The sequence below is a fragment of the Felis catus genome, chromosome A3, assembly GCF_018350175.1.
Source record: "Felis catus isolate Fca126 chromosome A3, F.catus_Fca126_mat1.0, whole genome shotgun sequence".
NCBI classification, from domain to species: domain Eukaryota; kingdom Metazoa; phylum Chordata; class Mammalia; order Carnivora; family Felidae; genus Felis; species Felis catus.
The window spans coordinates 73,986,757-74,006,862 of NC_058370.1; the positions used below are offsets into that span (position 1 = coordinate 73,986,757).

Consider the following 20,106-nt stretch of genomic DNA (forward strand, 5'->3'; position numbering starts at 1 on the left):
TGTTGTCATTATGGGGAAATCAGATCAATCTGAGATTTCCTTGGAGGCCATGCAACTGATCAACCTTACATTACTTACCATTTCCATATCATGCAGTTTAGCTTTCAGTTGTAAATTCTCTTTTTCTAATTCATGTAATTTATCAGAACGAGCTCTAGTTCCTTCTAATTGATCTTCCAACATGGTTTTTGTTTCTAATAAAACCTGATTATCTTCTTTTAATTCCTATAAAAATTTCAAATAGGCTTTATCACAAATATATTAGTATCTGTTAATTTTTCAAAGCTCTAAAACATAAATTCTTTATTGTAAGGTAAGACATTAAGCTGTCTCTATCAACAGTTCTTTATGCAAGAGTAAAAGCTACTGAAAATAGAGATACAGTTAATGTTTTCCTGGTTTCACTTTTTCCCTCAGAATTTATTACACTATTGCTATTATGCAAACGTAATACTCAATACTTATGCTAGGATGAGTAACACAACTACAATTCACATAAAATTGTCAGGGTACATTTAAATTCCTTTAGTCACAAGAATAAGGAACTAAGTATAAGTAGTCTCTCTGATATTTAAGACACAAAGAAATCGCCATAGAATCAGGGCTTAATTTTTTTGCTGAAATAGATTTAAAGATTTCTCTCTACTTAAACTGTAACTTGAAAGTAAAGGGCTTGGGTTTTTGAGTAAAATACCAAGACCTGTGCTAAGACTCACAGAGACCATAAACTAAGGCTCTACTAATAAATATTTTACATAAACATCTTGAGAAAACGCTTAAAATCCATACATATGTTTTGAAGACATGTGTTCACAAATCTGTCTTGCTGAACTATATGCTAGTGGTTTATAAACTAAAGTCAAAAGAAAGTATATTAAAACAGTGGCATTTATAAGGATCTCTTAACAGTGCCATGCATATATTGTTTCAATAAACGGCAAAGAATTAATAGGCACCTTATCTTTGCTATTTACTGGGTTTATTTTCTGGTAAGTTTCAGGCTAAAATGTTCTAACTACTTTCTGTTGTAATGTTCTCACTTCTTGATTTTGCATACTCCTTCCTTCTTATCACCATACTGAAACTGATAAAACTCTCCTTTGTTTGAAGAAATGAAGAAGTTAACTCGGAAAGAAAAACAGAATGTAGAAGCAAGTACTGTCAAATTCTTGCTGTCAAACTCAACTTCATGTAACACTGAACTGCAACCATTAAGTAAGAAAAATTGTCTTTTTCTACACACACACACAAATACACCCACACACATATTATTAGGGGAGAGATTGAGAGAGTGCCTTCATTAATCCTAGTTTAGCATTCTTTTTTTTTTTTTTAATTTTTTTTTTTCAACGTTTTTATTTATTTTTGGGACAGAGAGAGAGCATGAACGGGGGAGGGGCAGAGAGAGAGGGAGACACAGAATCGGAAACAGGCTCCAGGCTCCGAGCCATCAGCCCAGAGCCTAACGTGGGGCTCGAACTCCCGGACCGCGAGATCGTGACCTGGCTGAAGTCGGACGCTTAACCGACTGCGCCACCCAGGCGCCCCTAGTTTAGCATTCTGAGTTGAACAGTGATCAGAAACATGCTTTGCTTTCGCTTCTAGAAACAAGTTTGAAATTAGAAGTATATACTTTATTTTGACTTTGAGGGAAGGACTTCAAGTCTTTCCTACCTATAAGACTAAATAAGAGAATGAAAGAACTTGAAACAGTTCAATAAAATTAATAATGTCCAGAGATCCCTTTTTACAAGTATAAGCAATATGCTGATCTACCACCATAAGATAAGCACCTAGAGGGATTTACAGTTTGTTCAACATTTCAAAAGTTCCTTAAGTTTATTACATGCAGTTTGAAAAAACTTAACTTTTAAACAAAATAATTGTGAATGGTTTAAATTATGCAACATACCTCAACTCTTGCCTTATAAAATTCAATATCATGTAGTCTTTCTTTGTATCTGCTGACTTCACTTTCAAGCTTATCCACTCTGATTGCCTTCTCCCGAAGTGCATCTAATTCATCTCGGTACATTCTAGCGGAACGAGCATCCGAAAGCAAATTCATGTTCTAAATATAAACAATTAATATTTTAAATATTATTTTCTATTTTCAAATTGATAATCTCTGGTTGCACAATTCAATGAATTTAAAAAACAAACCCAACAAATTGTATGCTTTAAAAGTGTGAATTTTAAAAGAAGCTGTTGATGAGGGCCAGTATTGACCAATGCTATACCTTGGCCAGAGGCTGCAATGTCACCCTGGCTGGGCAACTTCGCCAAGGCCACTTCTGATGGCATTTCCAAGACCTACAGCTATGTCACCCTGAACTCTGGAAAGAAACTGTGTTCATCAAGTTTCCCTATCAGGAATTCACTGACCATTTCGTGAAGACCCACATCAGAGTCTCCATGCAGAGGACCAAAGCTCCAGCTGTGGCCACCACATACTTTTATACAAGAAAAATACAGCGAGTTAAAACCTGTTAAAAAATGTATATATATAAAATAAAATGGGATGGGGAGATATATGAGGTCTTTTTAAAAAAAATCAATATAAATTATTTTAAAATATATATTCATATGCAAATAAAAACACACCTACATATAAATTTTTATGTAATGATTATTTAGGAATGTAAAAAATATCAGGATATTTCAAATAAGTTAACCTCTAGTTAACATAACCATTTGCAATTAATTTAAGGTGTAAAAGTTAACTTTAAAATACAGGATAATGAAAATACAGAAGAGGCAAACAGTATTACTAAAGTTGGTCATTAGTTACTTTAGAGAAATTACGTTTCCATCCAGATGTATTATAATATACCAAAATTCTGCTGAGTTTTTCAAAACTTCCAAGTGAATGATTAGTTGCATATGATTAGTGTTTATCTTAATAACATTTAAGACAAGTATTAAAATTCAATATTTAATAGCTCTCTCGTAATCTTTTAAAACAAGTTATCAAAGTATGTTCCAGAGATATCTGTGGGTTTCATGTTCATGAGGTCAAAACAATTTTCATAATAACACCAAACCATTATTTGCTTTTTTCACTGTCATTCTCTCATGAGGGCAGAGTGGAGTTTTCCAGAGGCTACATGGCATGTGATAATACACCAAACGAAAAACAGATACGAGAATTTAGTAGTTTTTAGTTAAGCCAGGCATTAAAGAGATTTGAAAAAATGATTAAAAAAAAAAAAGACTTGCAAAAATGTAAGAGTACCAACATTCTTTTTTTGTTGTTGTTTTGTTTTGGAAAATAATGGTTATAAGCATGTAATTTTTATGTTAACATGGAATAATTATTTTTATTAAATTTTTTTTTCAACGTTTATTTATTTTTGGGACAGAGAGAGACAGAGCATGAACGGGGGAGGGGCAGAGAGAGAGGGAGACACAGAATCAGAAACAGGCTCCAGGCTCTGAGCCATCAGCCCAGAGCCTGACGCGGGGCTCGAACTCACGGACTGCGAGATCATGACCTGGCTGAAGTCGGACGCTTAACCGACTGCGCCACCCAGGCGCCCCAACATGGAATAATTATTTTTAAATAAACATTTTTCAAATTCTAAGTTTTAATTTCAAATATAGAAAATAGATATAATCTACATCAAACAATCTTCATTAATTTTTAATAGGAGAAAAGAGCCTTGAGACCAAAAGATTGAGAACCACTCGCTGTTTTACAGTAAGCACACATACAAAAACCCATACTATTAAGAAACAGAATAGCAGCCACAGCATATCTAGAAATGAAGATTTTGATTCCCATCTCATTCATCGAGAAAGGTCCAAGTTTATGATCCTGCAAGTGGAGTATTCCCTGAGTTAAAAATAGCAAGTTAGGGGAAATAAGGAAAAGAAATAATTATCTAGCTTCACCATAATCCTTATCATTTACGGGTAAAAGAAGACATTGTGCACTACCACCAAATAAAAATGAAACATAACAAACATTTAAAAAAGTGAATTTTTTTAAGTTTATTTATTTTGAGAGAGAGAGAGAGAAAGAGAGGGAGAAAGAGGGACAGTGCGAGTGGGAGGGGACAGAGAGAAAGAGAGAAAGAGAATCCCAAGCAGGCTTCACAGTTAGTGCAGGGCCTGACACTGGGCTCAAACTCACAAACCATGAGATCATGACCTGAGTTGAAATCAAGAGTCAGACACTTAAATGACTAAGCGACCCAGGTGCACCCCCCCCACCCCAAAGTGAAGTCTCAAACAATCTTGCTTCGAGATGAAAAAAACCCACAAAGCTTCAGTAAAATAAAAATAATTTTTAAAAGGTAAAAAAATTAAAAAGCATTGTGTCATATATAAGTTACCATAACTATCAGAGAGACCAGAGACCTAGGGAGATACACATAAAGCAGCATAGTTTACAGTAGGGTTATTCTAGCTTCCAAGCCCACACAAACCAAATACATAAAAAGAGAAACTTGGAACTACCTGAATCCTAAGAGTTTCTTCTGAATTCTAGCAAAGTATGAGCAGCACTGATAAAGAAAAAGCAAAGTCCAAAGACTATGAATTCCAGTTTTGGGATTTTAGAACAGAAAAACACTGAAAAATCATCTTTAAGCTTCAGTGACCTCATAAAACATTAAGATAAAGGCTATAAATTATAAGGAGTAAAATCAATTTCTAATTACATACTGGTCCTATATAATAAAGTTTCTGGTACAAACCTCTTGTTGCAGCCTTTTTAGTTCTATTTCCATTTGCTCAAGTTCTTGTTTACAGTCCAACAACTGTTCAGTCTTTTCCTCCCTTAAATGAAAAAATTGTCAATTAAATAATCAGTTTAATGTTTTTGAAAACTGTGATCATCATCTGCATCAATACAAATATATTATCATTACTAAATATCTAGTTGAAAACCGAATTAGCCATACGCTAACAGAGGGGAAAAAGACAAAGAAATGGATATTAAGAATGTATATGATTTGATGACATCAATCAGACTCCCCTCTAAAGTTCCCCAAAGGCTAATCTTGATGACTGACATCCTCATAGTTTATAAGGTAGTTTCTCTTCATCTTTCTTCCCATCCCCCATTCTCACTCTCCTTTTTGTCTTTCTCACTCATTAAAGACAAATACACTGGAAGAGTTTTTAAGCAAGGCACTACTATGTGGGTCTGAGTCATTTATATATATATATATAAATATAATGCAGGGGAGGAGCAGAGGGAGAGGGAGACACAGAATCCAAAGCAGGCTCCAGGCTCCGAGCTATCAGCACAGAGCCCGACACGGGGCTTGAACCCACATAGTGTGAGATCATGACCTGAGCCAAAGTCGGATGCTTACCTGACTAAGCCACCCAAGTGCCCTGGGGTGGTCTGAGTTGTAAAAGGATCTCCAACTATTTTCAATATTTACTGTGGCCTAAAGGAAAAGTACACACTGCCACACAAATACCTAAAATATTTATGTCCCTATTGGTTTCTTCCCTGTAGTCTATAAACATCTTCCAATTTCTATTCTTTTCCTTCTCTTTATACTACTTTACTTCCCCCATTTCCTATCTCCCTTTCAGAGCCAAGCTGCTCAAACTCAAGTTTCCATTCACTAACTCTACTTTTCCACCTTCTGTTCTTTAATTAAAAAAGGTAAAGCATTCACTGCACAATCTGTTGCTGACCTCTCATAATACCTGTACTTTTTTGAGAACCATAATTTTTAATTGAGAAACAGTCCCTTTGTGGACTCCATTTTCATTGTAATGAATAATGTTTTGGTAAATAAACTCATTATGCATAAGATACTGTGTATTTAGGGGGACCTAGCTGGCTCAGTCCAAAGAGCATGTGACTCTTGAACTCAGGGTCATGAATTTGAGCCCCATGTTGGGTGTAGATTACTTAAAAGGGGAAAAAAAGCCAAAAAACCACAAAGAAAACCTCGTATATGTTTCAGGACAGATTTCTAAAAGTACATTACATGTTTAAAGGTTCCTGAAATGTACTGTCAACATCCCTGAAGAAAGGTCATTACCAATTTATAATGCAAGCATCAGAGGATAAAATTGCCTACATGAGAAGCAAGTTAACAATTGAAAATTTCTGAGTTATTATTCTAATTTGCATTTATTTGAATACTAGGACAGCCTGGAAGAAATGGATAAATTCTTGGAAATATATAAACTACCAAAACTGAAACAGGAGAAACAAAAAACTTGAACCAACTAACAGCCAGCAAAGAAGTTGAATCAGTAATCAAAATCTCCTAACAAACAAAAGTCCAGGGCCAGATGGCTTCAGAGGTAAATCTACCAAGCATTAAAAAAAATGTTTTTAAGTTTGTTTATTTATTTTTGAGAGAGAGACAGAGAGACAGAGAATGAGCGCAGGAAAGGGGCAGAGAGAGAGGGAGACAGAGTATCCCCATGTGGGGCTCCAATTCACAAACTGTGAGATCACGACCTGAGCCAAAATCAAGAGCTGGACACTTAACCAACTGAGCCACCCAGGTACCCCAAATCTACCAAACATTTAAAAAAGAGTTAATACCTGTTCTTAAAACTATTCAAAAAAATAGAAAAGGAAGGAAATCTTCCAAATTCATTCTATGAGGGAAGAATAAAGAATAAAGAATCCACTAAAAAACAGATAGTGAATCCACTAAAAGATAAAGAATCCACTAAAAACAGAACTATACGCCAGTATCCCTGACAAACATGGAAGCAAAAATGGTCAATAAAATACTAGCAAACTAAATCCAACAATTCATTAAAAGAGTCATTCACCACAATTAAGTGGGATTTATTCCTGGGTTGCAAAGGTGGTTCAATATTCACAAATCAATGTGATACACATTAATGAAAGAAAGGATAAAAATTATATGACCATTCTAAATACATGCAGAAAAAGCATTCGACAAAGTACAAATCCATTCACGATAAAACCCTCAACAACGTAGAGTAAGACGGAACATACCTGAACATAATAAAGGCCACATGTGAGTAACACAGTGAATATCATGCTCAATGGGGAAAAACAGAGCTTTTCCCCTAAGGTCAGAAACAAGGTTAGGAACAAGACAGGGACTCTCACCACTGTTGTATGACACAGTACTGGAAGTTCTAACCACAGCAATCAGACAACAAAGAGCAATAAAAGGCATCCATACAGGCAAGGAAGAAGTAAAACTTGACTATTTGCAGATGACATGATACTCTACAAAGAAAACTCGAAAGATTCCACCAAAAAACCTGCTAGAAATGATACTTGAATTCAGTAAAGTCACAGGATACAAAATGAACATACAGACTATCTGTTGCATTTCTATACAAAAATAATGAAGTAGCAGAAAGAGAAATTAAGGAATCAGTCCCATTTACAAAAGCACCAAAATATTAAGAAACCTAGGAATACACCTAATCAAGGAGGTGAAAGACTTCTGCTCTGAAAACTATATAACACTGATGAGATAAATTAAAGGGGACACAAAGAAATGGAGAAACATTCTATGCACACGGATTGGAAGAACAAATATTATTAAAATGTCTATACTACCCAAAGCAATCTACATATTTGATGCAATCCCTACCAAAATACTAACAGCATTTTTCACACAAGTAGAACAAACAATCCTAAAATTTGCATGGAATCAGAAAAGACCTTGAATAGCCAAAGCAACATTGAAAAAGAAAAGCAAAACTGGAGGCGTCAAAATTCCAGACTTAAAGTTATGAACAAAGGAACAAAAGGTATAGTACTAGCACAAAAACTGACGCATAGATCAAGGGAACAGGACAGAAAAATGCAGAAGTGAACCCACAACTATAAAGTCAATTGATCTTCGACAAAGCAGGGAAGAATATCCAATGGGAAAAAGACAGTCTCTCCAACAAATGGTGTTGAAAAACTGGACAGCAACATGCAAAAGAATGAAACCGGACCACTTTCTTACACAAACACAAAAATAAATTAAAAATGGATTAAAGACCTAACTGTGAGACCTCAAACCATAAAAAAATCCTAGAGGAAAACACAGGCAGTGACCTCTTTGACATTGGCTGTAACAACTTCTAGATATGTCTCCTGAGGCAAGGGAAACAAAAGCAAAAATCAATTATTGGGACTTCACCAAAATAAAAAGCTTCTGCACAGCAAAGGAAACAATCAACAAAACTAAAAGGCAAACCTATGGAATGGGAGAAGACATTTATAAATGACCTATCTGATAAAGGGTTAGTATCCAAACTACATAAAACTTGTAAAACTCAACACCCAAGAAATGAACCATCCAATTAAAAAATGGGTAGAAGACATGAACATTTCTCCAAAGATGACATACTGACACATGAAGAGATGCTCAACACCACTCATAATCAGGGAAAAAAAAAATCAAAACTACAATGAGATATCACCACACACCTGTCGGGAAGGCTAAAATCAAAAGCACAAATACAACTGCAAGGATGTGGAGAAAGGGGAACCCTCGTGCACTGCTGGGGGGAATGCAAACTGGTGTAGCCAATCTGGAAGACAGTATAGAGATTCCTCAAAAACTTAAAAATAGATGGGATGCCTGGGTGGCTCAGTTAGTTGAGCATCCAACTCTTGATTTCTGCCCAGGTCATGATCCCAGGGTTGTGGGACTGAGCCTCGCATCAGGCTTGTGGAGCCTGCTTAAGATTTTCTCTCAGGCGACTGGGTGGCTCAGTTGGTTAAGCGTCTGACTTTGGCTCAGGTCATGAACTCATGGTTTGTGAGCTCAAGCCCTGCATCGGGCTCTGTGCTTACACCTCAGAGCCTGGAGATGGCTGCAGATTCTGTGTTTTCCTCTCTCTGCTCCTCCCCATTAGCACTCTCTGTCTGTCTGTCTGTCTCTCTCTCTCTCTCTCAAAAATAAACAAACATTAAAAAAGAAAACTAAAAAACTCTCTCTCTCCCTGGCTTGGCTTGTGCTGTCTCTAAAAAAAATTAAAAATTTAAAAGCAGAACTACACTACCAGTCAGCAATTGCACTACTAGGTATTTATCCAAAGAATACAAGAATACTAATTCAAAGGGACACAAGCACCCCAATGTTTACAGCAGCTTATCTATAATAGTCAAACTATGGAAACAGCCCAAATGTCCATGGAGAAAGAAGACATGGTACATACATATACAATGGAGTAATACTCAGTCACCCAAAAGAATGAAATCTTGCCATTTGCAACAATGTGGATGGAGCTAGAGAGTATTATGTTAAGTGAAAGAAGTCGGAGACAAATACTGTATGATTTTACTCATAGGTGAAATTTCAGAAACAAATGAGCAAAGAGGGAAAAAAAAAAGAGAGAGGCAAACCAAGAAACAGATTCTTTTTTTTTAAATTTAAAAACAAGTTTTGTTTTTAACATTTATTTTTGAGAGAAAGAGACAGAGCGTGAGCAGGAGAGGGACAGATCGAGAGGGAGGCACAGAATCCGAAGCAGGCTCCAGGCTCCTGAGCTGTCAGCACAGAGCCCAATGCGGGGCTCGAACTCATAAGTGGTGAGATCATGGCCTGAGCTGAAGTCGGATGCTTAACTGACTGAGCCACCCAGGTGCCCCAAAAGATTCCTAACTATAGAGAATAAAGTGATGTTTACCAGAGGGAAGGTGGGTGGGGACATGGGTGAAATAGGGGATGGGGATTAAGGAGTACACTTCTTGTGATGAGCACCGGATGATGTATGGAAGTGCTGAATTACTATATTGTACACCTGAAACTCATATAACACTGTATATTAACTAACTGGAATTAAAATAAAAACTTTTTAAAAAGCTATTAACTTCTACCATTTTTTTAAATATTCATTTTTGAGAGAGAGAGAAAGCGTACAAATAGGGGAGGGACAGAAAGAGGGGGAGACAGAGGTTCAGACGCCAGCTCTGTGCTGATAGCAGAGCGCCTGAGGCAGGGCTCGAAATAATGAACTGAATCCTGAGACTGTGACCTGAGCCAAAGCTGGACACTTAACTGACTGTGCCACTCAGGCGCCCCTACCTTTTATGATTTATAAGATATTTATAAATATTTCTATACAGTTGCTGAATGCTTTTTTAAAAAATTAAAAACAAATTTTATTTTTATTATGGTAGCATATTTTTAGCATAAAATTGCAATTTTAGTCATTTTAAGTGAAAATTTAGTGGCACTGGACCCACAAACGTATGGCCAACTAATCTGCCAAAGCAGGAAAGAATATCCAATGGAATAAAGACAGTCGCTTCAGCAAGTGGTGCTGGGAAAACTGGACAGCGACATGCAGAAGAATGAACCTGGACTACTTTCGTACACCATACACAAAAATAAACTCAAAATGGATGAAAGACCTCAATGTAAGACAGGAAGCCATCAAAATCCTTGAGGAGAAAACAGGGAAAAACCTCTCTAATCTTGGCCGTAGCAACTTCTTACTCAACATGTCTCCGGAGGCAAGGGAAACTAAAACAAAAATGAACTACTGGGACCTCATCAAAATAAAAAAGCTTCTGCACAGCGAAGGAAACAATCAGCAAAACTAAAAGGCAACTGACAGAATGGGAGAAGATATTTGCAAATGACATATCAGATAAAGGGTTAGTATCGAAAATCTATAAAGAACTTATTAAACTCAACACCCAAAAAATAAATAATCCAGTGAAGAAATGGGCAAAAGACATGAATAGACACTTCTCCAAAGAAGACACCCAGATGGCCAACCGACACTTAAAAAATGCTCAACATCACTCATCATCAGGGAAATACAATCAAAACCACAATGAGATACCACCTCACACCTGTCAGAATGGCTAACACTAACAACTCAGGCAACAACAGATGTATGCGAAGATGCGGAGTAGAGGATCTCTTTTGCATTGTTGGTGGGAATGCAAGCTGGTGCAACCACTCTGGAAAACAGTATGGAGGTTCCTCAAAAAGCTAAAAATAGTGGCACAAAAACAGACACATACCAATGGAACAGAATAGAAACCCCAGAACTAGACCCACAAACGTATGGCCAACTCATCTTTGACAAAGCAGGAAAGAACATCCAATGGAAAAAAGACAGCCTCTTTAACAAATGGTGCTGGGAGAACTGGACAGCAACATGCAGAAGGTTGAAACTAGACCACTTTCTCACACCATTCACAAAAATAAACTCAAAATGGATAAAGGACCTAAATGTGAGACAGGAAACCATCAAAACCTTAGAGGAGAAAGCAGGAAAAGACCTCTCTGACCTCAGCCGTAGCAATCTCTTACTCGACACATCCCCAAAGGCAAGGGAATTAAAAGCAAAAGTGAATTACTGGGACCTTATGAAGATAAAAAGCTTCTGCACAGCAAAGGAAACAACCAAGAAAACTAAAAGGCAACCAACGGAATGGGAAAAGATATTCGCAAATGACATATCGGACAAAGGGCTAGTATCCAAAATCTATAAAGAGCTCACCAAACTCCACACCCGAAAAACAAATAACCCAGTGAAGAAATGGGCAGAAAACATGAATAGACACTTCTCTAAAGAAGACATCCGGATGGCCAACAGGCACATGAAGAGATGTTCAGCGTCGCTCCTTATCAGGGAAATACAAATCAAAACCACACTCAGGTATCACCTCACGCCAGTCAGAGTGGCCAAAATGAACAAATCAGGAGACTATAGATACTGGAGAGGATGTGGAGAAACGGGAACCCTCTTGCACTGTTGGTGGGAATGCAAATTGGTGCAGCCGCTCTGGAAAGCAGTGTGGAGGTTCCTCAGAAAATTAAAAATAGACCTACCCTATGACCCAGCAATAGCACTGCTAGGAATTTATCCAAGGGATACAGGAGTACTGATGCATAGGGCCACTTGTACCCCAATGTTCATAGCAGCACTCTCAACAATAGCCAAATTATGGAAAGAGCCTAAATGTCCATCAACTGATGAATGGATAAAGAAATTGTGGTTTATATACACAATGGAATATTACGTGGCAATGAGAAAAAATGAAATATGGCCTTTTGTAGCAACGTGGATGGAACTGGAGAGTGTGATGCTAAGTGAAATAAGCCATACAGAGAAAGACAGATACCATATGGTTTCACTCTTATGTGGACCCTGAGAAACTTAACAGGAACCCATGGGGGAGGGGAAGGAAAAAAAAAAAAAACAGGTTAGAGTGGGAGAGAGCCAAAGCATAAGAGACTGTTAAAAACTGAGAACAAACTGAGGGTTGATGGGGGGTGGGAGGGAGGAGAGGGTGGGTGATGGGTATTGAGGAGGGCACCTTTTGGGATGAGCACTGGGTGTTGTATGGAAACCAATTTGTCAATAAATTTCATATTAAAAAAAAAAAAGCTAAAAATTGAACTACCCTACGACCCAGCAATTGCACTACTGGCATTTATCCAAGGGATACAGGTGTGCTGTTTCGAAAGGGCACATGCACCCCAATGTTTACAGCAGCACTATCAACAATAGCCAAAGTATGGGAAGAGCCCAAACGTCCATCGATGGATGAAATGATAAAGAAGATGTGGTATATATATACAATGGAGCATTACCCGGCAATCAAAAAGAAGGAAATCTTGCCATTTGCAACTACGTGGATGGAACTGGAGGGTATTATGCTAAGTGAAATTAGTCAGAGAAAGACAAAAATCATATGACTTCACTCATATGAGGACTTTAAGAGACAAAAGAGATGAACTTAAGGGAAGGGAAACAAAAATAATATAAAAACAGGGAGGGGGACAAAACAGAAGAGACTCATAAAAAGGGAGAACAAACTGTGGGTTACTAGAGGGGTTGTGGGAGGGGGGATGGGATAAATCGGTAAGGGGCACTAAGGAATCTATCTACTCCTGAAATCATTGTTGCACTATTTTGGATGTAAATTAAAAAAATAAAAACAAGTTAAAAAAAAAAGAAAATTTAGTGGCACTAATTACATTTACAATGTTATTAAATAAACTATCACTACAACCTGTTCCCTAATCTTTTTCATCACCCCAAACAATTCTGTTTTCATTAAGCAGTAAGTCTCGAATTCTGTCATACCCCTAGCAACTCCCTAATATACCAGTCTCCTAATTTGCCTATTAAAGATTTTAAGTGGAATCATACAACATTTGTCCTTTGTATATAGCTTACCTCACTTAACAAACTGTTTTCAGGACTCATTCATGCTATAGCAGGTAGTAGAATTTCATCATTTTTATGTCTAAAAAATATTCCATTGTATACTAACAGCACATTTTGTCTATTTAACAACAATCTGTTCATGGACACTTCAGTTGGTGCCATCTTTTGGCTATTGGGAGTAATGCTGCAATGAACAATAGCATACAAGTACCTGTTTTGAGTCTGTTTTCAATTTTGGGGGAATATATTTAGATGTGGAATTGCTAGATCATATAAAAATTCTTTGTTTAATTCTTTGAAGGATATTTAAACGCTTTTAATTTTATTTTTTTCTGGATGTTTACATATTTAGCATCTTTTATACAAATAGAGGAACCACTTCTTTTATAAATACTTTTTATGCTCTTTTGCAAAGCTCCTCATCATCTAGAGAACAAATACATACTCATTTATATTTCTTTCTGATTCTTTCACCATTATTTCATTTTTTACATTTAACTCTTTAATCTATCTGAAGTTCACTTTGATGTATGTGAAGTATGAATTTAAATAATTTTTCCAGAAAAGTTATCCATGAGTTCCAGCCTCATTAAGAAATAATTCCTTTTTGGGGCACCTGGGTGGCTCGGTCGGTTAAGCATCCGACTTCGGCTCAGGTCATAATCTCACGGTCAGTGAGTTCGAGCCCCGCGTCGGGCTCTATGCTGACCACTCAGAGCCTGGAGCCTGTTTCAGATTCTGTGTCTCCCTCTCTCTCTGCCCCTCCCCTGTTCATGCTCTGTCTCTGTCTCAAAAATAAATAAACGTTCAAAAAAAAAAGAAATAATTCCTTTTTGCACCCATTTGCCCATTCTATCCCCAACAATGAGGCTTCCATTTACACCTCCCTACTAATACTGTTTTTCAGTACAGTCAATTACCTCCTTAGTGATGAACCCAATGGATTATTTTTGGATCTTTTACAAGAAGTCAATACAATTAACTCAGTTCTTCTTGACACCCTCTCTCCTTTGGCTTCCACAACTTCACACTATAAGGTTCTCTACTCCTCCTCTATATATTAATTCTCTGACCTTTTTGCTGATTTCATGTGGTGTGCCCATCTTTTGGCTAACAATTATCAAGCTCTTACTATCTGTGTCAGGCACATTTGTAAGCACTTTTCACTTTGCCAAGCACTCAATCCTCACATAAGTCTCTAAAAAAAGTACCAATGATATCAGCTTAAATTTACTGTTCACTTTAGATATTTACCACACACAACAACACTACAGTAGGCACAATTATTATTTCTACTTAACGGGCTAGCAAACTGAGAGCCTTAGATCAAGTTAAGTTGGCAATGGTCACTCAGTGAAGGAGTGTGTTGAGCCAGGAATCACACTCAGGCAGTATGCCTCCGAAATTCATTTTTTCAATGTGAACATTCACCAAGAGTCAACCACTAGACTTAAATTAAAAAAAAAAAAGTCAACTACTAGGCTAGCATCTCTTCATTAAAACATAAAACTGATGTTATTCTCCTATTAAAAAAAATCTTCCACTGATTCCCCACTGTTTAAAGTCCAACCTTCTAAGTACTGCATACATGACCTTCCATGTATCTACACCTTCATTTTCAACTTAATTTCTTGTAATGCTTGTCCTTATAGCCTACTGAACTTGTTGCAGTTCCTTTTTAGAATACCCAATAAATGCCTAGGTTGAAATGTAATTATCTCTATGAAATCTTCTTGACACACCTCCCATTTCTCTTCCAAGTCAGAAATGACCAAAACTCCTATGGTTTCAACTGCAGGCTATACTGACTTCTAATACACTTCCAGGGGTTCACATTATTTCATCCATCCACTTAAAAGTTTATCTCTCAACTCAATTTTAAAATGGGCAAAGGATCTGAAAAGACATTTCTCCAAAGACGATATACAAATGTCCAACAGCACATGAAAAGATACTCTCAACATCTTTAGTCATCAGGGAAATGCAAGTCAAAACCACAATGAGGTATCCCTTCATACCCACTAGAATGCCTATAATCAAAAAGGTATATAATAAGAAGTATTGGTGATGTTATGGAGAAACTGAAGCCCTCATACATTGCTGGTGGGAATGTAAAAATGTGTGCCAAATAATTTGACAGTTACTCAAAAGGTTAAACATAGAGCTACCATATGGCCCATCATTTCCATTCTTCAGTATATATCCAAGAAAACTGAAAACATATGCCCACATAAAAATATTCACCATGAATGTTCTTAGGAGCATTATTCTTAACAGTCAAAAAGTGGAAACATTCCAATTATCTACTGACTCATAAAGGGGTAACCAAAAGGTGGTATATCCATATAATGGATTATTATTGTAAAAAGGAATGACATAATGATACATGCTACAACATGGATGAACCTTGACAACATTATGCTAAGTGAAAGAGGCCAGACACAAAAGGCCATATCCATTTATATGGATGTCCAGAATGAGTACATCCAGGGAAACACAAAATATATTAAAGGTTCCCAAGAGCCAAGGGCAAAGAGGAATAAGGAATGACTGCTAATGGGTATGGGGTTTCTTTGGGGTTGATGAAAGTATCTTAAAATTAGATACTATGTGATGGTTGCACAACTCTATGAATATACTAAAAACCACTGAATTACATTTTTAAAGGATGAATTTTCTGATACATAAATTACCTCAATAAAGCTGTTATTTAAAAAAGAGTTAATATTTCCCTGATGAGGAGTGACGTTGAGCATTTTTCATGTGCCTGTTGGCCTTCTGGATGTCTTCTTTAGAGAAGTGTCTATTCATGTCTTCTGCCCATTTCTTCACTGGATCATTTGTTTTTCAGGTGTGGAGTTTGGTGAGTTCTTTATAGATTTTGGATACTAGCCCTTTGTCCGATATGTCATTTGCAAATATCTTTTCCCATTCCGTCGGTTGTCTTTTAGTTTTGTTGATTGTTTCCTTTGCAGTGTAGAAGGTTTTTATCTTCATGAGTTCCCAATAGTTCATTTTTGCTTTTAATTCCCTTGCCTTTGGGGATGTGTCAAGTATGAAATTGTTGCGGCTGAGGTCAGAGAGGCTTTTTCCTGCTTTCTCCTCTAGGGTTTTGGTGGTTTCCTGTCTCACATTCAGGTCCTTTACCCATTTTGAGATTATTTTTGTGAATGGTGTAAGAAAGTGGTCTAGTTTCATTCTTCTGCATGTTGCTGTCCAGTTCTCCCAGCACCGTTTGTTAAAGAGACTGCCTTTTTTTTCCATTGGATTTTCTTTCCCACTTTGTCAAAGATTAGTTGGCCATACTTTTGTGGGCCCAATTCTGGAGTCACTCCTCATCAGGGAAATAAAAATCAAAACCACACTCAGGTATCACCTCACGCCAGTCAGGGTGGCTAAAATGAACAAATCAGGAGACTATAGATACTGGAGAGGATGTGGAGAAACGGGAACCCTCTTGCATTGTTGGTGGGAATGCAAACTGGTACAGCCGCTCTGGAAAATAGTGTGGAGGTTCCTCAAAAAATTAAAAATAGATCTACCCTATGACCCAGCAATGCACTGCTAGGAACTTATCCAAGGAATACAGGAGTGCTGAGGCATAAGGGCACTTGTACCCCAATGTTTATAGCAGCACTCTCAACAATAGCCAAATTATAAAAAGAGCCTAAATGTCCATCAACTGATGAATGGATAACGGAATTGTGGTTTATATATACAATGGAATACTACTTGGCAATGAGAAAGAATGAAATACGGCCTTCTGTAGCAACGTGGATGGAGCTGGAGAGTGTTATGCTAAGTGAAATAAGTCATACAGAGAAAGACAGATACCATATGTTTTCACTCTTATGTGGATCCTGAGAAACTTAACAGAAGACCATGGGGGAGGGGAAGGGGGAAAAAAAGTTAGAGAGGGAGGGAGGCAAACCATAAGTGACTCTTAAAAAATGAGAATAAACTGAGGGTTGATGGGGGGTGGGAAGGAGGGGAAAGTGGGTGATGGTCATTGAGGAGGGCACCTACTGGGATGAGCACTGGGTGTTGTATGGAAACCAATTTGACAATAAATTTCATATTAAAAAAATAAAGGTAGGTAACTATGGGAAAAAAAAGAGTTATTAATTTGTATGAGAGAAAAACTTTGAAAAATATGGGATCCATGGAAACAGAGAGAACTATTTTTTTGTTTGTTAGTTTCAGCACAATTTTATTTATAAATGCAAGCAGTGGGAGGGGGATGGGCAGGTCTGGTGCACACACTGTAGTTTCTTGACTGCTACTCTAGTAGTGGGCCATATTCTCGACTTTGTTCAAATCTAACTTTCTGTAGTGTGATGATCTGACCAAATTTAGCTTGGAAGCTTAACTTCTTACAATGCAATCAATATACAATGGAGGATAATGCATAATAGTATCTATATTAATCATGGTCTGTAGCAAACATGTTTTTTGCTAGGCTGACACAGAGACAATTATTAAAGGAAGACTTTGATAGGGTATTAACTACTACATAAAAGTGAAATTTATAAGGAATTACTTCTTCCATCCAAATTGCAAATTATATTTTTTACTCTGTATGTTAATAAACCAAAAGCAATTATAGTATAATGTACCACCTGTAAGTAATATTCTATTAGTTAATTTGCATGTTCTCATTACAATTATTTATTTCCATTAGGTGGAAAGCAACCTAAACTATTTTTATCCACCATGATTTCCATGCTTCATTACTTCAGTAAAGATCTATCCCAACAAAAAGACTTAGAACAAATGTTAATAAAAGATATCTGTGAAGGAACACATTTTCAAAGGACAAAAGATGGTATTTGATGAAATGCTAGTTATTGGGAATATCTGCTGTATCTGACACATTTATTTACTCATTAATAATATTCATTTTCATTTTCCAGTCAGCACATGAGAAACCAAATTTTACCAATCTCTCTAAGTTGTTTGGAATTTTAATACGCTCCATGGCCAAGTAAATTTCATTTAAAAATCAAATTCTAATATAGTGCAAAATGTTAAATGAATTCACAGCCATCATTGCAGTTCTAATTGCATGCTTTATCTAAAGACTAGAGAAGATTGTGCTAAATTATATGGAACGAACTAGTGTGCACTGTTTAGGCTATCCATTAACTGCCAGTCAAACTAATAACAGCAATCTCTTCTCTAATTTTCCTGGTGCAGCTGTTTATAGAATATCCTGGGCGTGTTCACTTCAATAGATACATAATAGCACAGACATCCACAATGAAAGCTGTAGTTTTTTTGTTTTCAAATTTTCCTAGAGACTGTATATTTTTTCTACCTTGCATATTCAATCACTTTCTTAAACTAACTGCTTTAAATAATCTGTAAATAAACTTAATTGTTATATTGTAGCTTTAAATTTTAAATCTATACTCTGAAGCCCAAATTCCAGGAAAACAAACCAAAAAAAAAAAAAAAAAAAAGACAGAAAAGAAAGAAAAGAAAAGAGAAGAGAAGAAAAAAAGCCCCAAATATAAAAATCCTTTGTTCTTTTTACAGTACAAAATATCTCCAGCAGAGACTGGTTATGTCTTTACATGTGATTCACCAAGGAATGCTTATGTGAAATTTATACTGACTTTTCTCAAATTATCTTTAAAGCTAAATAAATGTAATTTCATCATCACTAACCAATATGAATATTTACCATATCTAAGCCTATGACTCAGGCATTTTAATTACTCAACACAGAATATAACACAAAATTATTTTTTGTAATACTGTACACCAACAATTCACTCTTTTATAACATTAATTTTAAAACAGCTAAACTTAATGACCTGTAAAAGAGCTAAACTTATTGACCTTATTGCCTGACTGGCAACCAGTGGTTGCCAGTATTTTAGATTTCAAAGAATATAAAAATTAAAAAAATTAAGGAGACCTCCCCAAAGATTAAGGAGACCCAAATTTGCCAAGGAAGAACAATATTTTGTAAAAGAAAGATCATTTTAATATAAGAAAGATAAAAAGGACATAAATTCAGAATAAAGGACAACCTTTAAATTGGTAAGATTTAGGATTAGGAAAACTTTCTGCCAGTCTATTTATTTTTCTCATTTTAACAAATGGTAGTGAGAACTCTGACTGAGAGTCATGCTAGCAGCTGAAACAACTGATCTATATTCCATAAGATGAAAAACATTTTTAGGTCACCTTTGCAACCGTGTAAATTCAATAAGCCTTGAAAATCGGCAACTTACAATTCCTGCCTAAGCCTTCTTATCTTTGCCTTAGCATCTGCCAGTTCCACTGACAGATGTTGTCGACTTTCTGTTCGCTTCATGCCTGGAGAACCACAGGGTGACTGTGCAGATGAAGAGGCATGGGGTAAAAAATGAAGACCATCCCGTTCTTCAGAGAGTTCTACGATAGTCTAAGGAAATATGAAAATAAACACAGAATCACTGTTAGTATTCTACATATCAGAGAACTAAACACACCAACACTATTCATTAAGTTTAAGTACTATACTGCAATACCAAAACAATTCATTGGTCAAAAATATCTAACTTTGTGATATTTAGCTATCTTTTTAAAAAGTTTCACAGGGGCGCCCAGGTGGCTCAGTCAGTTAAGCGCCGACTTTGGCTCAGGTAATGATTTCCCAGTTCTTGAGTTCCAGCCCCATGTCGGGCTCTGTGCTGACAGCTCAGAGCCTGAAGCCTGCTTCGGATTCTGTGTCTCCCTCTCTCTCTGCTCCTTCCCCATTCATGCTCTATCTCTCAAAAATAAATAAACATTAAAAAAATTTTTTTTAAAGTTTCATGCAACAGTTCATGAATTAGCTACTACTAGATAACACTAGAATTAAGACTTAATACTTTTTTCCCTCCCTAATATTTTAATAAAGGAATCAAATGTGGTAAAATAACTATACTAGATAGCAACTATTGGAAAGGTGTAAAAGACTTGTTGACAAAGGAAAGAAATTAACCCAAGCGCAATATGGCTAAAACC

At 36.5% G+C, this 20,106-nt stretch overlaps 1 protein-coding gene across 7 annotated transcripts in view; it reads right to left on the reverse strand.

Moving 5' to 3' along the window:
• CCDC88A (coiled-coil domain containing 88A) overlaps positions 1 to 20,106 on the reverse strand; it is a 143,091-nt gene that overhangs the window by 57,561 nt on the left and 65,424 nt on the right. For all 7 annotated transcript variants that reach the window (XM_045054233.1, XM_019827235.3, XM_019827234.3 and 4 more), the window contains exons 8-11: positions 19,350 to 19,522; positions 4,701 to 4,782; positions 1,913 to 2,071; positions 79 to 225 (exon numbers count right to left, since the gene is read on the reverse strand). In XM_045054233.1, coding sequence (XP_044910168.1) covers positions 79 to 225; positions 1,913 to 2,071; positions 4,701 to 4,782; positions 19,350 to 19,522 — 561 coding nt within the window. The remainder of the gene's footprint in view (positions 1 to 78; positions 226 to 1,912; positions 2,072 to 4,700; positions 4,783 to 19,349; positions 19,523 to 20,106) is intronic.